At 56.8% G+C, this 18,219-nt stretch overlaps 1 protein-coding gene and 1 pseudogene across 19 annotated transcripts; one reads left to right on the plus strand and one right to left on the minus strand.

Moving 5' to 3' along the window:
• Positions 1-198: 198 nt before the first annotated feature.
• LOC101902128 (uncharacterized) lies at positions 199-18,103 on the minus strand. 19 transcript variants are annotated; one of them, XM_059888589.1, is made up of 5 exons: positions 4,931-5,023; positions 4,778-4,820; positions 4,054-4,145; positions 3,776-3,832; positions 199-2,499 (listed from the first exon to the last, which is right to left on the minus strand). In XM_059888589.1, exons 2-5 carry the CDS (start codon positions 4,803-4,805, stop codon positions 2,086-2,088), a joined length of 591 nt encoding a protein of 196 aa, XP_059744572.1. In that variant the 5' UTR covers positions 4,806-4,820; positions 4,931-5,023; the 3' UTR covers positions 199-2,085. The 19 variants fall into 19 exon arrangements, with proteins under 19 accessions (XP_059744572.1, XP_059744556.1, XP_059744567.1 ...); XM_059888586.1 differs by adding exons at positions 9,181-9,237; positions 10,185-18,103 and having other exon boundaries at positions 1,604-2,499; positions 4,054-8,717; XM_059888582.1 differs by adding exons at positions 9,181-9,237; positions 9,459-18,103 and having other exon boundaries at positions 1,604-2,499; positions 4,054-8,717.
• LOC506866 (ATM interactor-like) lies at positions 14,474-16,473 on the plus strand (annotated as a pseudogene).
• Positions 18,104-18,219: the final 116 nt, after the last annotated feature.

Below are 18,219 nucleotides of genomic sequence, written 5' to 3' on the forward strand. Positions count from 1 at the left end.
GGCGAGGATCAGGAAACAATTGCTTAATTAAACGTTAATTAAGGATATAAAGAGTAATAGAATAAGGATAGCTCAGTGAGGAAATCAGTGGAGAAAAGAGGCTGAAATAAGGATAGCTCAGTGAGGAAATTCAGTGGAGAAAAGAGGCTGAAAAATTCAGCCGGAAGGTAAGAGAAAGAACGACATGGGGAGACCAAGTTTCGGTGAACAAGGCCCGCACTTTATTTTCCAAAGTAGTTTTTATACTTTAAGTTATGCATAGAGGATAATGGGGGAAGGGGTAGAGTCATGCAGTAAGCCAGGCTTTCTTCCTGCAAACTTATCATATGCAAAAGTTTAGGTGATTTGCATCATCTTCTGGCCCGGAGGCCTGTTAACATTTTAAGAAACTTATTTTTCTCTATAGGTGATTATTCTAAAGTCAGGCAGCACCCTCCAAAAGCATTAGATTAAGTTGCATTCCTACAGAGCAAAGGAGTGGTGGGCTATAACAAGAAAAAGAATTAACTCAAGGGTCCCAGGTTACAAACATTAAAGCTACTACTTACACCAATTATATTAATCAATACACTGCCGGGGACACAGCAGGTAAGGGATATGGAGACTTAGCAGCAAACATTGGCCCAACAAGTGAAAAACCCTTCACCAATACAATTTCTAATCAATCTTTTAACTGCTCAAAGGAATCCGTATTTAGACAGTTTAGAACATCTCATGCCTCTCACAGTTGGGAGGCTCTGAGCAATCACATGTGGCTGGAAAAACCTATTCAGGCAGGCTAGAGGACTTCCAAAGGAGTTTGTAGGTTGAAACACTATCACACTCAGGAACTTTATTAACTGGAGCTGTAAGTTAACTCTTTTTTCAGAGAGAGGTAGTGGGGGACAGCCCCCTGTAAAGTCAGAGGTGTAGGTGAGAGCACAAAGCAGAAAGTAGGCAGACTCTGGTTTTGGGGGTAGATGCTCGAGAATTTCCAGGGGGACTCCTGAGGCTTCATCCCACCTTTGAGTATGCCAAGCCTCCTTCCTCATGACCTTTGCCACAGGCGGAACTCGCTCCTGGCAGGGAAGGGTCTGGGATTCTGCTCGAGGCAGAGGCAGTGTTCCCCTTGAGCCGGTGCCCTCTTCCTTCCACTGGTGCGTGAGATCCGGCAGCACGCCCACCCAAGGAGGGGGCCCTAGGCTGCCTGAGCTCAGGTGCTGCTCCCCTGACAGGTGTGGAGGGGCACGGAGGTGTCCAGTGTGATGTGGGAAAGGGTGTGCGAGATGGGTGTGGGGAGGAGGAGGCAGGGAAGAAAGGAAGTGCCACTGGAGCCTGGCCAGCCCAGGTTGGTGGACAGAGTGACTGAACTGATGCTCCCTGCCCGCCAGCTGTTGCTCTCCTGGAGCCCAGTCCTGGCCCACCGGACACAGGCTGAGTCACAGTCATCCGATGGTCTTGATCCTGGGGTTTGGTTGAAGCTCGGAGTCTGTAGTGCCTGTGGCCTCCCACGAGGCAGCTGGGAACCTCAGTTTTGTCCAGCTGGTGCTCCCTTTGCCTCTGGGGGCCCTGAGGGCATCCTTCGGAGACGTCTAGGTGCTACAAGAACCAGCCAGTCTAGCACTTAAAGCACGAAAATGTATTAACCTTTAACCAGCAAGGGGGGAAACTGAAACCAAAGTCTGTCCATCCCTGGAGGGAGACCTTCATAGGGAATGGCTGGGCGGCAGGGAACCCAGTTGGGTCCCGGGTGGGTTGCATTTGCTGAGATTTAGGGGCCCCAAAAGGCAGTCACTGACTTGGACAGTGTGTTGTGTCAGCCCAAACAGCAGCACCCTCTGCTCTGGCCCCACCTTCTTATGCGTGTGAGGTCCTGGAGGTGGCCTGTGGTTCCCAGAGGCTCCTCAGGTCACTGAAGGGACCTTGTGGGGCACTCTCAGGCTGCAGGAGACCACATACAGCTCCTAGAGGGCTCGCCTTGCCTTGAGCCAGCGTTCCTGACTGGCCGGGGCAGCCCCTTTAGTCACAGTCCAGGCTGAGGGGTGATCACACAGCATCTGCTCTCCTGGAGCCCAAATTCAGGCCCTTTGGAGTCAGGGACTTGTGCTATATGGGGGTGGGGGTAAAGTCCATCCTCCTTGAGCTCAGCGTAAAAAAGCAGGGCATGTTGCTGGCTTCTGGGGACCTCGGGGTCCCCGGGAGCCTTGGGGTCCCTGTGCTCACAGTCACCTCATCCTCTGGAGGCCCCTGAACGTCCAGGCTCCCTATGGACACAGAGCTCAGGGGGTCATGCGGACGTGTGGGGCCTTGGCGCAGCTCTTGGGGTGCTGTCCTGGCTCCACCATGGCGGTGCTGGTCACTCATGGGAGGGATGCTGGCTGCAGCTGCCTCAGGGCAGGAGGGGTGTCCTGGGCCCAGTGGCGCCATCTTCAGCAGGCTGGGTGGAGCTGGTTGCCGGGGCCTCAGTGGGGTCACGGAGTCAGGCCTGTCGCGTGGCCCTGGGGGTGGCCCAGGCAGGGACTGAAGGGGAAGGGACCCAGCATTCCAGCTCAAAGCCGAGGTCTGGGGGCCACCTGCCTGTGGCCTCACAGATCACTGGGAAGTTTGGGAGGGAATTGTATCGCTGTGATCTGCACAAGGTGGGCCCTTGGGGCCAGGCATGGCAGAGCCGGCCCAGCTTTGAGAACAGCCCTCTAGGCCACCAACCTCTGGGCTCTGTGGTGACCGCCCAGAAGAGCGAATGGCCGGGAGTGAGGGGAAAGCCCGGGGCTCACCCACCCACTACTGCCTGAGAGGGGGACTCATGGGGAGACCAGGGCTGAACCCCCCTGGCCAGGGCAGGTCATACGTCATCCTGGGTAGCTCAGCCATGGAGGCCGGCAGCTGCATGCGCACTGCGCCGTCCGCCGGGGCCCTGGCCGGGGACAGCGCGTCCTGCAGGAACTCCTGCAGCCTTCCAGGGGCACCGTTAGGAGTCGCTCTAGGGGTGGGGGTGCCGTCAGGCCATGGGGGGACCTGCAAGGAAGGCTCAGCCCCCCACCCTGGGGGGGTCTTCCCATGGGGGAGGGGCGGCTGTGTTCCGCTGTGCGCCACCCATGGGGGTCCATCTGTCCCAACAGAGCCCCAGGGAGCGCCCCAGCTAGGGGCGCTCACCACAGGGCACCCTGACCGCCTTCATGTGGCTGGCACTCCCTCCTCCGTGGCCTGTGCTCCACTCTCAAGCCCGCTTCCTCCTGTGCACCTTGAGGACGGTGTAGGCCATGGCCGTGAGCAAGTGCCCACCCTCCAGGATGGAGGCCTCCCAGAGCCTCAGGGTCAGCGGAAAGGGGGGGTCTGTGGGGACAGTGGGCATGGGAGGGGCCACTTGAGCAGGGCACGGGGGTCCCAGCACAGGATCAGAAGCCACATCTGCCTCTGGTCCCTGCAGTCCCACCGTTCGTCAGACAAGGTCCCAGAGCTGCTCATCTGGGTGGACAAAGGTGCTCCCACCAGCCCTCTCAGGGTCCTTAGGGCCTGACAGCGCACCAGCTAACCCTCTCGGTGGGGACACCTCAGCAGATCACGATGGTGGCTCAGCTGCACCCCAGGTTGACCCACCCTTCCCGAAGGGAGCCAGGTGGAAACGGCGGGTCCCTGAGACTTCAGGGTGCCCTGGGCCCACCAGGAGGGCTCTGGCTGCCCCTTGGGGCTCCTCGGGAGGGACTTGGCATATCTGAGGGTGGGGTTTGTCCCTCCCTGGGCAACAGGAGTCGGGGACAGGGAGGCCTTGGAACCCAGCGTCCCTGGGCAGCCTTACCTGGTTGATGAAGCACTGCATGAACCACGTGGGTGTGTAAATCCCCGCAGACATCGGCTGTAAAGCAGGGCAGGTGGTGCTCAGGGCCTGCCTGCCCTGCCAGAAACCTCCCTATTTGAGGGCCCTGTACAGCCACCCTCAGGGGTGGTGGATGGGCCTTCTCAGCCCGAGCTCACCCCTGGCAGCCCCCAGGAGAAGGCAAATGAAGTCTGCAGGAAGCCAAGTCCCCGCAGTGGCCATGGGACAGCACCTCTGGGCGGGGCGACAGTTGTACTCACCACATGTCCCTTCAACTTGGGGAGGGCTCTGCCGAGAATGTGCTTGTGATGGGCCTGGAACCTTGGCATTTTTGGGAATCCAGGGATGAAGCCTGAGGAGCCCCCAGACCCCCACAAGTCAGAGCCTCGCCCAGAGGGGAGTGGAGTACCACAGGAGCCCCCAGCAGTGACCCCTGCCTGTGGGGCCCTCTTGAGCCCTGGCTGGACATGCTCTTCCCAGGCAAGACAGCCTGTGAGGCCAAGGCAGAGGCCCTGCTCCTGGATGCCCAGCTCAGCTGGCACCCTGGGCAGAGGGGTGGGCAGGCATCTGGCCCCGGTATGCTGTCCCCACAGTAGCCACAGTGGGGGATGGCGGGCCTGGTATGGAGGAGCAGTGAGTGTGGCCCCCAGGGGAGATGGGGGTGTGTGCCTGGCCATCTCCTGGCCTCTGCAACCAGGCTGGGGGCAGAGGAGGTGGTGTTGCTGCCTGGGCTTCATCGGCCGTGGGCTTGCGGGGCGCCTGGTGGATGGCAGGCTTGAGGCAGAAGGACCAGTAGGGAAGGAAGGGAGAGTGGTCTGCATGAGGCTGGGACTGAGGGCTGAGGCTCCAGAATCCAAAGGGCAGTGTGGGGAGCCAGTGCCCTTTGCTGATGGGGAGCTGTCCTGGGCCAGGGTCCCCACCAGCCCCCCTGCAAAGAGACCCCAGATCCTCTGGCTTGCCCAGCCGTCCTCGACAGGCACCTACCGCCCATCGTGTGCTTGTCTTCAGTCATCAGCTGCACCAGCCCCTAGAAAGCATCCTCTTAGTTCAGGAACATCAGTAGGATGGCTACAACCTTGTTCATGTCCTGGAAGTAGACTACCTCCTGCAAGAGCCAGACGTGTGTGGAGGACCCACCTGGAGGCCACTCTGTCCCCTCCTGACACTCCCACCTCTGCTCCTGGATGCTCCTGATTCGTGACCAGCAGGAAGACCCCCTGGAATGGGCAGGGCCTGGGTGCGCAGATATTCTCAGTGTCATACATGGAATAGGCCACCAGCACGTGGAACAGGGCCTGCTGCCTGGGGAAGAGGACACAGGGGGCTTCTTTCACACTGATGCTCTTAATTTTATATTGTCTGACAGAGCCTCACGACAAAGCAAGTGTGTTTAAGAAATGAGCCCCCAAAGCCAAGGAGACCTGGGGCCACGCTGCTTTGGGACTGGCAGGGCCCCTCAGTAGAGACATCTCACTGTGAGAGGAGCATGAGGGGTCTGGGGTCACCACTCGGGCAGCACAGCCCACTCCTGCCTTGTTGCTCTCAGCCCCGCTGTGGCCAGACCCCTCTTCTCTCTGGGGTGGAGGCTCTGAAGAGTGTCTCTTGGTCCAGAGCGAGCTTGATCTGCAGGCCAATAGCCTGCAACCTGAATTGGTTGTGGCAGAACCCTCTCTCTTGCCTCCCCATATGTTTTCCCTGGCTGTCAGTGTCTTCAACCCACTCCAGTTACCTGGATTGGAACAGCTTATTCAGAAAGCACGAAGTGTTGGGAGACGTGATCTCTGGGTGCATATTAAGGGATTACAGTACACGCTTCAGGTGTTGCAACAGGCTTGAGGTCACGTGTAAAAAAAGAATCCCGCTTCTTCTTTTCTTTTTGCCCAACTGCTTGGCTTGTGAGAGCTTAGTTCCCTGACAGGGATGCAACCTGGGCCCTCTGCAATTAGAGTGTGGAGTCTAACCACTGAATTGTTAGGGAATTCCCAAGAATTCTTGTTTTTAAAATGCATACTAGCAGCAGTAGGTTAGGGTTAGCAATGGCAACCCACTCCAGTACTCTTGCCTGGCAGATCCCATGGACAGAGGAGCTTGGTAGGCTGCAGTCCATGGGGTCGCTAGGAGTCAGACACGACTTCACTTCCACGCATTGGAGAAGGAAATGGCAACCCACTCCAGTGTTCTTGTCTGGAGAATCCCAGGGACCGGGGAGCCTGGTGGGCTGTCGTCTATGGGGTCGTACAGAGTCGGACACGACTGAAATGACTTAGCAGCAGCAGCAGTAGGTTGGGGGGGTTCCCTGGCTGACCAGGGATTAAGAGTCTGTTCTTCCACCACAGGGGGCATGGGTTTGCTCCTTGGTCAGGGCACTAAGCTCCCACAAGCCACATGGCGTGGCCAAAAAAAAGCATACTGAGAGCCTAGCAATGGGGTGAGGCCAGAGGTCTTGGGTCCTCTGTGAAAGGCATGTGCTGGTCAAGGATGTGGTGAACGCAGGAGATGGGATGGGGCTGGGTCCCTAAGTGATGAAATTTGGGGTTCACCAATCTATTTTTACAAATGATGGAAACTGTAGAAGTAGAAATATGTAAGCAACACCATCAAGATGGGGCGTCATTTGACCCTCTAACCCGAATTCAGTCCATCTGAGCTCCTGTCCAGCCAGGTCTCTGCCGCCTGGAGCCCCTCCCCTCCAGCGGGTGCCCCGCCCCACTCTCCCCTCTCCAACCGCCAACCGCCACCCGCCGCGAGCCCTACACCTCTGCCCGGGCTCCTAACGTGCCTACTCGCGCCCCCCTCGAGGCTCAGCCTGTACAGCCAGGACGGGCAGGGGTCGACACCCTGCCACCCCAGCTCCAGACCCAGGTCCACGGCCTCCCCGCCAGGAACCTGGGGACCCACTTGATTCCGTTTCGCTCCCAGAAGAAGAGGTTATTCCTGAAGGCGCGGTTGATGTCTACGTCAATGTGCTTGACGTCAGGACAGCACCGCCGGGCCTGCTCTTTTATGCTCTTTTGTGGGCGGGGCCGAGGGGGCGGGGCCAACGTCAGGCGGCCCTGACCCACTGGACCAACCGCCACAACTGCCCCGACGCGGCGGGCGCGGCGCGGCGCGGCCGGAGGGACCGCAGCTCTTTTCTGCAGAAACCTCATTCCGCTTGTTTCTGAAGCCATCGGGGCTCACGAGGGACTCCCCCGTCCAAGGCCCAGAACCCCGACCGTTAACAAGGTAACGTCCAGGCCCTCTGGACCCCTCCTCCGCCTCCCCCAGAGGCCTCCCAGGTGACAGCTCCCGCCGGGCCCTGAGCCTGGTCCCGGGAGGCGGCTCCCAGGTGCGGGGGAGGCAGGGAGGGCGGCTGGGCCTCTGCTTCCTAACACCCTCTGGAGTGTCCCTGCCATTAGGCGGTAACAGGCGGGGCGGGGCGAGAAGGGGGCGGGATGGGGTGGGCGTGGCGAGGAGAGACTGCAGTTCGCTGCCTTTCCTTCTGATAGTCACCTACTCCTCTTTTGGCGCCAGCCCGACCCAGGGGACTCGGGTTCCCAACATCCTGACTCTAAAAACCGCCCAGGAGGAGCATGGAGCCCCACAGCCCGACACTTCCATCCCCCACCCTTGGGGATGGGCCAGGGGTCCCCAGGGGCAGCCCGCCAAGCCTGGCCCGTTGCCCCTGCTCAGGTGGACCGGCCGCACCTGATATTTCCTGATGTTCTCCGCCTTCACCTTCTCCAGGTCCCAGAGCAGAGACCAGGCCTGCCCTCGCACTGGTGGAGGGATGCCCATGGATACCCTTCGGCACATCTATGGGGGAGAAGCAGCCCTGAGACAGATGCAGGCACCACGCCGGGGAGGAGACGGAGCGAGAGGCCTGTGGAAGATGCTGCAGAGGGGCAGGGTCTTCCTAGAGCTGGGTCTGATCTTCCCAAACTGGGAGTGGAGAATAGCCCCAACTGCTCCCTCCCTGTGGGGTCCTGGGCTGGGCTGGCTGCCGCCCTGGCATCAGAATCTCCCGAGCCTTGTGGGGCCCAAAGGCTAGCGCCCTGCAGGGTCAGGATACTCAGCTTTGTACCTTCGTGCTGCCCTGGTATTTTTGCCAGCTCCTCAGCTTCTTCACCCACTTGTCAGCTCCCCGGAGGTCTTGGGCTTTTTGCTAGAATATAGGACATGGTGGTGTTCTAGCTGCCAGCTCCCTATGGTGGCAAGAATGTGCGTGAACTCAAGGGCCCCCAGGACAGGCACAGACCCCTCGCAGACCAAGGACACTTTGACAGTTCTGGGGTGTGGAGCAGTAGGGAACCCCAGCCGCACCCGTGACCTCCTCCCTCCTCCTGCTGGTACAGCACGCGTGGAGTCTTACCCTCACTGAGTGAGTGCTGAGGCCTCAGATACTGAAGCCCTGGAGACTAGGTGGGTTTTCCTGACTGGAGGGCAAGAGAAACAAGGTGTGAGGTACTGACCCAGCTGGAGGCCCAGAAGGTGCCACCCACCCACTCAACCCCCAAGTCAGTCCAGGAGACTCGAAGGGAGGGCTGATCCCCCCCACCAGGGTGCTGGCTTCAGGGTGGGCTGCATCCTGGAGACGCTCTAGGGGTGGGGGTGCCATCAGGCCATCGGGGGACCCACAAGGAAGGCTCGGCCCCCACATTGGCGGGTCCTCCCATAGAGGGCGGCTATGTTCCGCTGTGCACCACCCCTGGGGGTCATCTGTCCCAACAGAGTTCCAGGGAGCGCCCCAGCTAGGGGCACTCACCACGGGGCACCCTGACCGCCTTCATGCGGCTGGCACTCCCTCCTCCGTGGCCTGTGCTCCACGCTCAGGCCCGCTTCCTCCTGTGCACCTTGAGGATGGTGTAGGCCATGGCCGTGAGCAAGTGCCCATCCTCCAGGATGGAGGCCTCCCAGAGCCTCAGGGTCAGCAGAAAGGGGGGGTCTGTGGGGACAGTGGGCATGGGAGGGGCCACTTGAGCAGGGCACGAGGGTCCCAGCACAGGATCAGAAGCCACATCTGCCTCTGGTCCCTGCAGTCCCACCGTTCGTCAGACAAGGTCCCAGAGCTGCTCATCTGGGTGGACAAAGGTGCTCCCACCAGCCCTCTCAGGGTCCTTAGGGCCTGACAGCGCACCAGCTAACCCTCTCGGTGGGGACACCTCAGCAGATCACGATGGTGGCTCAGCTGCACCCCAGGTTGACCCACCCTTCCCGAAGGGAGCCAGGTGGAAACGGCGGGTCCCTGGGACTTCAGGGTGCCCTGGGCCCACCAGGAGGGCTCTGGCTGCCCCTTGGGGCTCCTCGGGAGGGACTTGGCATATCTGAGGGTGGGGTTTGTCCCTCCCTGGGCAACAGGAGTGGGGGACAGGGAGGCCTTGAAACCCAGCGTCCCTGGGCAGCCTTACCTGGTTGATGAAGCACTGCATGAACCACGTTGGTGTGTAAATCCCCGCAGACATCGGCTGTAAAGCAGGGCAGGTGGTGCTCAGGGCCTGCCTGCCCTGCCAGAAACCTCCCTATTTGAGGGCCCTGTACAGCCACCCTCAGGGGTGGTGGATGGGCCTTCTCAGCCCGAGCTCACCCCTGGCAGCCCCCAGGAGAAGGCAAATGAAGTCTGCAGGAAGCCAAGTCCCCGCAGTGGCCATGGGACAGCACCTCTGGGCGGGGCGACAGTTGTACTCACCACATGTCCCTTCAACTTGGGGAGGGCTCTGCCGAGAATGTGCTTGTGATGGGCCTGGAACCTTGGCATTTTTGGGAATCCAGGGATGAAGCCTGAGGAGCCCCCAGACCCTCACAAGTCAAAGCCTCGCCCAGAGGGGAGTGGAGTACCACAGGAGCCCCCAGCGGTGACCCCTGCCTGTGGGGCCCTCTTGAGCCCTGGCTGGACATGCTCTTCCCAGGCAAGACAGCCTGTGAGTCCAGGGCAGAGGCCCTGCTCCTGGATGCCCAGCTCAGCTGGCACCCTGGGCAGAGGGGTGGGCAGGCATCTGGCCCCAGCATGCTGTCCACACAGCAGCCACAGTGGGGGATGGCCAGCCTGGTATGGAGGGGCAGTGAGTGTGGCCCCCAGGGGAGATGCGGGGGTGTGTGCCTGGCCATCTCCTGGCCTCTGCAACCAGGCTAGGGGCAGAGGAGGTGGTGTTGCTGCCTGGGCTTCATGTGGCTGTGGGCTTGCGGGGCGCCTGGTGGATGGCAGGCTTGAGGCAGAAGGACCAGTAGGGAAGGAAGGGAGAGTGGTCTGCATGAGGCTGGGACTGAGGGCTGAGCTCCAGAATCCAAAGGGCAGTGTGGGGAGCCAGTGCCCTTTGCTGATGGGGAGCTGTCCTGGGCCAGGGTCCCCACCAGCCCCCCTGCAAAGAGACCCCAGATCCTCAGGCTTGCCCAGCCGTCCTCTGCAGGCACCTACTGCGCATGGCGTGCTCCTCATCAGTCATCAGCTGGAACAACCTCCAGAAGGTGTCGTCCTCGTTCAGGAACATCAGTAGGACGGCCACAACCTTGTTCATGCCCCGGAAGTAGCCCACCTCCTGCAGGAGCCAGACGTGTGTGGAGGACCCCCCTGGAGCCCACCTCTGCTCTTGGATGCATCAGCGCCATGGCCTGCCAAGGCCACCAGGGGTCTCCCTCCTCTTCTTGGCCTCTGAGAGATGTTTCTTCCAATGGAAACTCACCCCCCCAGGATGGGGGAGAGGGGCGTCCCAGTGACTCACAGCAAGGAACCTAGCCTGTTGGCAACACTGTACAGTGAGAGGTCTGTATCCTCCCCTGGTTCCCGCATCCTCCCTGCATGGCCCCAAAGCCAGAGGAGGCTGAGAGATGCCAGGAAAGGCAGGGCAGGACAAGTCCCCACCCTGCATCCCAGGGGCACAGCACCAGGCCCGCCCGACTCAGTAGGATCTGCCTGGGCCTCACCTGCTCGTACCTGGCTAGGATCCTGCCTGGGCCACCTGGTCCCATTTGCAGTGACTCCCACCTGAGCCATACCTGCTCGTCCTGGGGAGGAGGATGTCCACTCAGGCTCGCTCTGCTCAGCTTTTGCTGTGACCCCTACCTGGAATGAGAGTGCTCTTGCTGCCCATGGTTCCCGCTGGGCTGTACCTGTGCACACCCGGCAATGGGCCCCACCTGGGCCTCACCTGCTCCTCCTTGGCTATGATCCCACCAGGGACATCCCTGCTCCTGCTGGCCGTGTGGGCTGGCATGGCCCACCTGGGGCTCACCTGCTGCGTGCTGACTGCTCCCCGCCTGAGCTGTACCTGTTCCTACTGGTAACCATCCTTACGTGGCCTTCCATGGTCTACCCAGGGATGATCTCTGCCTGTCCTCCCTTGCTTATTCTTGGCGCTGGTTTCTCCTGGGACATACCTGCTTCTGTGGGCTAGGATGCTCGCCTGGGCTGCAGTGATTTCCACTTGGCGAATGTACCTTTTCTGATGGGTTCTGATACCAGTTCTACCTGGCTAGGATCCCTGCCGGGTCTCAGCTGCCTGTCCTTGGCTCAGATCCCTGCCTGGGTACACCTACTCTTGTCTATGATCCCTGCTGGGGTCTCACCTGCTCGTATTTTGTTATAATTTCTTCTGGTTCCAAGGCTAGTAGGGTCTCCAGCTTCTCCATGTTGGATGCTGCAAGACAAAAATCCATGTATTCCAGTGCCCTAAAGAGCTTCAGGGACCCAGCAAGTGGAAGTTGGCTCCCAATTGGCAGCTTCCTGGTCATAGGGGGAGAAATCAGACATTAGTGCCCCCTTAGTGGGTGGGATCCCCCTTGGCGATCATGGCTTGCAGCCACACCTAACACTTCCACTTGTAGACTTCAGGACATGGGTAGACCTTTCTCCAAAGTCCACCCAGCCTTAGAAAACAAGGCCAACAGGCTCAGGGGGAGCTTCCCAACCTCATCAGCCATCAGGGAGATGCAAATCAAGACCACAGGGCAGACCACTTCTCACCCATGGAAACTTTATTCCCAGTAACAGGATGTGGAGAGATTGCAACTCTCCTGTACTGCGGGCAGGAAATGGTGACCCCAGCTACACTGTGGATGGGTGAATGCAATTGGGCACAAGAGACCATATATTGTATGATTCCATTGATCTGAAGCGTCCAGCATCACCAGGTCCATAGAGACAGAAACTGGATCTGGGGTCCCCAGGGCTGGGGGATGGGCGAGGGGTAGGTATCTGCTGATGGACAAGAGACTTTTATGAGGTGGTGACAGATGGATGTAGTGGTGACGGTAGCAGGAGTCTGTAAAATAAAGACCTTTGAATAGTCTACTTGAGCTAAAGTGGATGACGTGTGAATTTCAGAGAAAGCTCTTTGAGCTGGATTCGCCCCAGGAGCCCTGAAAGGGGCAGTGAGAGACTTCACTTAGATTAAAACACAACCAGGGGCTCTCATGTTCTAGGGCAGCAGCCCTGAGCTCCTGCCCATGGGGCTCTTCCTGGGACCACGCCCCCCTCACCACCCCGCCACCCCCAGATGGCCCCTCTCGGGAGGCAGAGCAAGAATTGGGGACCAAGGGACTAGGAAGAGACACATGTTCTCATAATGGACCTAACTCACTGATTCTGGCTGGTGAATCGGCTCAGGCAACACACCAGCCAATCAGAAGGGTGTTAGTTTGGGAAAAGAAATGACTTATTTAACCTCAGGCAGCCTCTCTGTGCTGCTGAGACCACCCTTCAGTCCACAAGTCTGAACAAGGCCAAGGGGGAAGGGCCTCAGTTCCTGGACTCGCACAGAAAACCATCAAGAACATGCCTGGAGAGTGTAGAGCTGGTGACACATGGAGAGCACGGGGGGCCATACACTGCACAGCATGAGGCCCTGTGTCCCCACCTCCCAGCCCACAGGCCAAACGAACTCACATGGCCAGCTTGCCTGGTCTGGGGCAGGACAGATAGGATGCCTCTGGGATCCAGGACACGAGCACAGGCTTGGACCCACCAGGCTTTGGAGATGCCAAAGCTCTGCCCTTCTCCCCTCATCTTCCTCCATCCCACCCCTGCATCCCCCCACCTCTTCCCCTCAGCTTCCATCACTTCCCCATCCTCCCTACCCCTCCACTAGCTGCTCTACAGTCCTTGGGCAGCCCCTCGCTTCACCCTCCCTCCTCCTCCATTCTCAAGTCCTGCACCCCAAGACCTTCACCTCCCCATCACCCTTCCTCCTCCCACTCCTGTTTCCTGCACTTCCTCCTCTTCCTGTCTCACCACCTCTGTCCCATTCCCACCTTCTCCCTCTATATCCATCCTCCTGTACTCTTCTGTCCTCTGCCTCCATCTTCCATCCATCTCTTCTACCTCCTCCTGCATCCTCTCTCCCCTGCTTCATGTTCTCCTCTGGGTAAGGTGTGGAAGCTCTGAGACTCCTCACAGGGACACGGGCACCTCTGGCTGCAGCCCACTCCCTCCTTGGAGCCAGGAGGGGACTGCAAATCCTGGCTGTTGTTCAGTACTGGGGGCTCAGCATCACCTCTGCCAGGAAGGATGGAGTCACCCACCCGGGGGCCTCTGTCCCCAAAGAATCTACAAGAGACAAGGTGATGCTTTTACCCATCAGACCTCTTGCTGCTCAAGCCGTGTCCCCTTGATGGAAATGCACCCAGGGACAGGGCAGAAGAGATGGAACAGGGCAGGCGAGGGCCAGAGCAGGTCAGAAAGAGACACAGGGGCCTCGAATGAACACCTACGGACATGAAACAGTGGGTGTGGGCCACAGGCAGAACTGAGGGGTCGCTGCCTTTCCACCCCACAATGGGGGCAGGTCAGAGGTCAGGGGCAGCACTGAGCCCATACACCTGAAGGCCAGGCATGGAAGAGGAGTGTGTTGTCACCAGGCAGGGGAAGGTGACCAGGGACAGGTGTCACCTGGCACCAGCAAGTGCAGGTCCTAACCAGCAAAAGCATGTAAGCTTAAAAAGCTCAAAATTTAAAAACGGGTCCAGCTGCGGTGCAAGAGTCATGGCAGCCTCTGAGGCAGATTCCGTGACTCTTGCCTCGGGTGCCCTAGCTGTCCCGGTGGCTGTAAGTGGTGCCGCCGCTGCCTCGGGTCCTTGGGGTCCCCCCAGGCAGCTGATAGGCAGCCAGCTCCAACCCACGGTGGCAAGGCAGCAGCCCACGGGGTCAGTGTCGCCGGCCCCAGAGTTCATCCAGCCACCAGTGAGCGAGCTGTCCTGGGCCGTGAGGACCAACATCCTGTGCATGGTGCGCAGCTGCAGCGAGATCCTGCCCAACTGCCCTGCGCTCAACATGTACCTGGTCAAGAGCTACCACCGCCTGTAGGATGGCATAGTGAATCCAACAATAAAAGATTTGAAAACTGTACCGAAATTCTGCTGCTGCTGCTGCTGCTAAGTCGCTTCAGTCGTGTCCGACTCTGTGCGACCCCATAGACAGCAGCCCACTAGGCTCCCCCGTCCCGGGGATTCTCCAGGCAAGAACACTGGAGTGGGTTGCCATTTCCTTCTCCAATGCGTGAAAGTGAAAAGTGAAAGTGAAGTCGCTCAGTCGTGTCCAACTCTTTGTGACCCCATGGACTACAGCCTACCAGGCTCCTCCATCCATGGGATTTTCCAGGCAAGAGTACTGGAGTGGGGTGCCATCATACTGAAATTCTACTGTTGTCCAATTGAATGACGCCCTAGAGGCCCTGACAGACCATTTTCTCAATTTTCGTAAAACAGCATTTTATGAAAATGCATGCTGAAAAGAAGCATAAATATAATAAGTGCAGCAATTCGTATGGCATCGAGTGGGACCTGAAAAGACATGCAGAGGATTGTGGCAAGACCTTCCAGTGCACGTGTGGCCGTCCCTATGCCAGCAGGACTGCGTTACGGTCCCACATCTACCGAACTGGCGTGAGATCCCTGAAGGGCACAGGGACCCACCTAGTAAGGAAAGGAAACTGGAAGCTGCCTGCAGAGCCGGAAGCTGTCCGCACAGCCGGAAGCTGTCCAGGAAGACTGCCGATTCACTGAGCGACCAACCAATTCCACGGCCAGACGCTCCAGAACTAGAAACTTCAGAAATAAAGCTGGTGGCTTCTTTTGAAAACTCTTGCAGCTCTAATGCCAAACAGTAGACTCTTGCAGCAGCTCCAAGGTACCCTCAGATGTTGCTTTTTTTTTTTCAGATGTTGCTTTTACCAAAGCTCAAAGTGTTTTGTCCTGTGCCTGTCTTTGTGCCTACAGCTGACTCATCAGCCCAGCCTATGGTGTTGGGTGTCGACCATCAGGGCTCTGCCCCCGGTGCCGTGCACTTACTACCCTTGTCCATTGGAACCCTGATCCTCAGCCTGGATTTGGAGGCCTGCTCTCTCAAGGAGAGCCTCCCTCTCTTAAAAATTGTAAATCCTGTTGCTGTTGAGCTGATTAGCACAGGTGTTCAACTGAACTTGGGTAAAAGTCCATTTAACCCATTACAAGAACTTGGGAACACATGTCAGAAGAACAGCATTTCTTCAATCAATGTACAGACAGATCTGTCCCACACCACACCACAATTTATGCCATTTGCACAGTGGGCCAGCCCTGACTCCTCTGTGTCGTCCTGTTCGCAAACTGATTTGACATTTGGTTTCCAGGTTTCCCTTCCCATTAGTGTTCAAACTCAGACTTTTTTGCCCAGTTCTAAGGTAACCTTATCTATCACTGCTCAGACTGATACATTTATAGATGCCAGTTTCCAGCCAGGTGGGATCTCCAGAGAAACTGAGACCAGTGGGATGCAACGTCCAGCAGATGGCCAAGTACAGATGGACCAAGCTGTAATGTGTGGAGACATTTTTGAGAGTGTCCATTCATCATATCGTGTGTCTACAGACAATATTATAAGCAGCAGCTTAGTAGCAGAGATTGTAACTCATGACCTGTTACCTCAGAACCACCCTAAAACTTTAACTCAAGATATTGAGAAATCTGCACCAATTATAAACTTCAGTACACTGAATAGTATGCTTTCATCACAGAACATGATAGATAATTAGATCCCGATCATGGGTTTATTAAGTGATCTAGAAAACATCTTGTCAAATAACCTGCCTGGTCAGACCCTGGACAATCATAGTCTTTTGTCTGACACAAATACTGGACCCATCTTCTATCTGGCCCAGCCCAGAATCCTGCAATTGATTTTGATACCGAAGAGTTCTCAAATATCCAGATGCAAACCAAGGTGAGTGAGCTTAGCACCATGACCACTGAGCCAGTCTTGGAATCACTGGACACAGAAACCCAAACTGACTTCTTCCTTGCAGACCCCTCTACCCAGGCCTACAGTTTCAGGGGAAATTCTAGCTTCTCAGGCCTTGAAATCTTTGACACGCAGACACAGATGGACCTGAACTTCTTTTTAGACAGGAGCCCTTGTCTGCCGCTGGGAAGTATCCTGAAATACTCCAGCTTTTTCTTGAGTACTGATTCATCTGACACAGATACCCAGACTGACGGAATCTCCACTGCTTAAAAACCTGCCTGCCCTGGAAAACAAAGTTCAGTTGAACAGTGCTGAAACACAGACCACGAATTCTGGCTTCGAAACTTCAGGGAGCTTATTCTTCACCAGCAATGAAACTCAAGCAATGGATGACTTTCTTCTGGCCAATCTGGCCTGGAACACAATGGAATCTCAGCTCAGCTCTGTTGAAACCCAGATGTGTGCAGAACTACAGCCAGTCTGCAACTTCTGAAAGTGGAGTCCACATGGGGGATGGATTCATGGTTCCCTTCTGGATTTAGAAGATGAAGGAGGACAACAGTATTAACTCTACTGAATGTAGTCGATGATACAGTAACTTCGATTCTTTGAGGTTCTTTGCCTTTTTGTACTTGTAAACATGAAATTTGTGTGAAAATTTGTGAGTGTATTATAAAGTGTAAGATGTTGATCTGAAAAAAAAAAAATTAAAAACAGGGAGGGAATTCCCTGGCAGTCCTGTAGTTAGGACTCCATGTCTCCACCACCATGGACCCAGGTTCAATCCCTGGTTGGGAAACTAAGATTCTGCAAGCATGGGGTATGGCCAAAAATATATATGTGTGTGTACATACAGAAAAATAGATATAGATACCTCTAAGGAATCTTCCCAACCCAGGGTTTGAACCCAGGTCTCCCACATCGCAGGCAGATTCTTTACCAACCGAGCCACCAGGAAAGTTCTATATAGCAGGACCTTGTTGTTTATCCATTCGATGTATGGTAGTTTGCATCTACTTATCCAGAACTCCCAACACGTCCCTCCCCCACAGCTCGTTTATTGTCGTCCACTGTACGCCACTGTCCGGATGTGCCACCGTTTGTGCATCCGCTCACCTATTGTAAAAGGTATCTTTGGAGCTGCTTTTGTGGGCAGATTATAGCAGACGCCACGGAGCGGCTCAGGACGAGCTGTGGCATGAGATGACCATCAGAAGGCGCCAGAACCTCTTCTCTCTCACCAGGGCTGCACCAGTCGTTTCCTCTGCATCCTGACCCACGGTTACTGCACTAGAGTAGAGCTGGTCTTTGCCTCCAACTAGGGTTGATCAGGTGGGCTTCCCCTGTGGATCAGGTGGTAAAGAATCTGCCTGCAATGCAGGAGACCCAAGTTCGATCCCTGGATCGGGAAGATCCCCTGGGGATGGAGGAAATGACAATCCACTCCAGCATTCTTGCCTGGAGAATCCCATGGGCAGAGGAGCCTAGTGGGCTACAATCCATGGGGTCGCAAAGAGCTGGACACGACTGAGGAACTAACACACACACACACACACACACACACACACAGGGTTATGGGGAAACCACTGGTAGGAGAAATTAGTTGGACTTGTTTCCTTTGGATTAAAAAGCAGGGTTTCATGACTGGATGTTGTCCCTGGAAGGGATGAGGGGAGGATAGATGGGTCAGGGTGTAATCAGGGTATATATGGGGTGGTTTGTAGTTCAGCATTTATGGGGTTTGTCCAGAATCTTGCCCCCAAAGAAGCTAACTGAAGAGTCAGCTGGATCTGCCATCTGTAGAGATGAGCTTGGCGTTGGGGGGTGGGGGGTGAGGAGCAGGGAGGAAAAGCAGCCCCATGTCCGATTTCCCGGGATGGCAATCCCTGATGCTTGTGTCTAGTTGGATGAGAAATCAGGGGCCGGGCAGGAGGGAGGTGGCTTGGGATCCTTGGGTCTGAGGCCCCCTCCCCTTTATGTAGTGACCATGATAAGCGGCTGTTGAAGGCAGCAGGTGGACCTGCCTTCCCGGGTGTGTGCAGCCAGCCTTGTCTTCACCCTGTGTTGTCAGGGCACTTTAGGGAAGATAGCGCCTGCTTTAGAAATACTGACCGATTTTTTTCAGAATGTATTTATTAAGGCCTCAGAATAAGAACCTCCCTGGTGGCTCAGATGGTAAAGAATCGCCTGCAATGCAGGAGACCTGGGTTTGATCCCTAGGTTGGAAAGATCCCCTAGA

Source organism: Bos taurus, chromosome 7 (assembly GCF_002263795.3).
Source record: "Bos taurus isolate L1 Dominette 01449 registration number 42190680 breed Hereford chromosome 7, ARS-UCD2.0, whole genome shotgun sequence".
NCBI lineage: Eukaryota > Metazoa > Chordata > Mammalia > Artiodactyla > Bovidae > Bos > Bos taurus.

Bases quoted from the DNA above. Each gene is read 5' to 3' on its own strand.
- LOC101902128 (XM_059888573.1), bottom strand. From the start codon at position 4,614: ATGCAGACCACTCTCCCTTCCTTCCCTACTGGTCCTTCTGCCTCAAGC. The intron at 3,833-4,053 runs GTGAGTACAACT...CCTGCTTTACAG, and splicing joins CCAAGTTGAAGGGACATGTG to CCGATGTCTGCGGGGATTTA. The intron at 2,500-3,775 runs GTAAGGCTGCCC...CTTCCCCTTCAG, and splicing joins TGCAGTGCTTCATCAACCAG to TCCCTGCCTGGGCCACCCCC.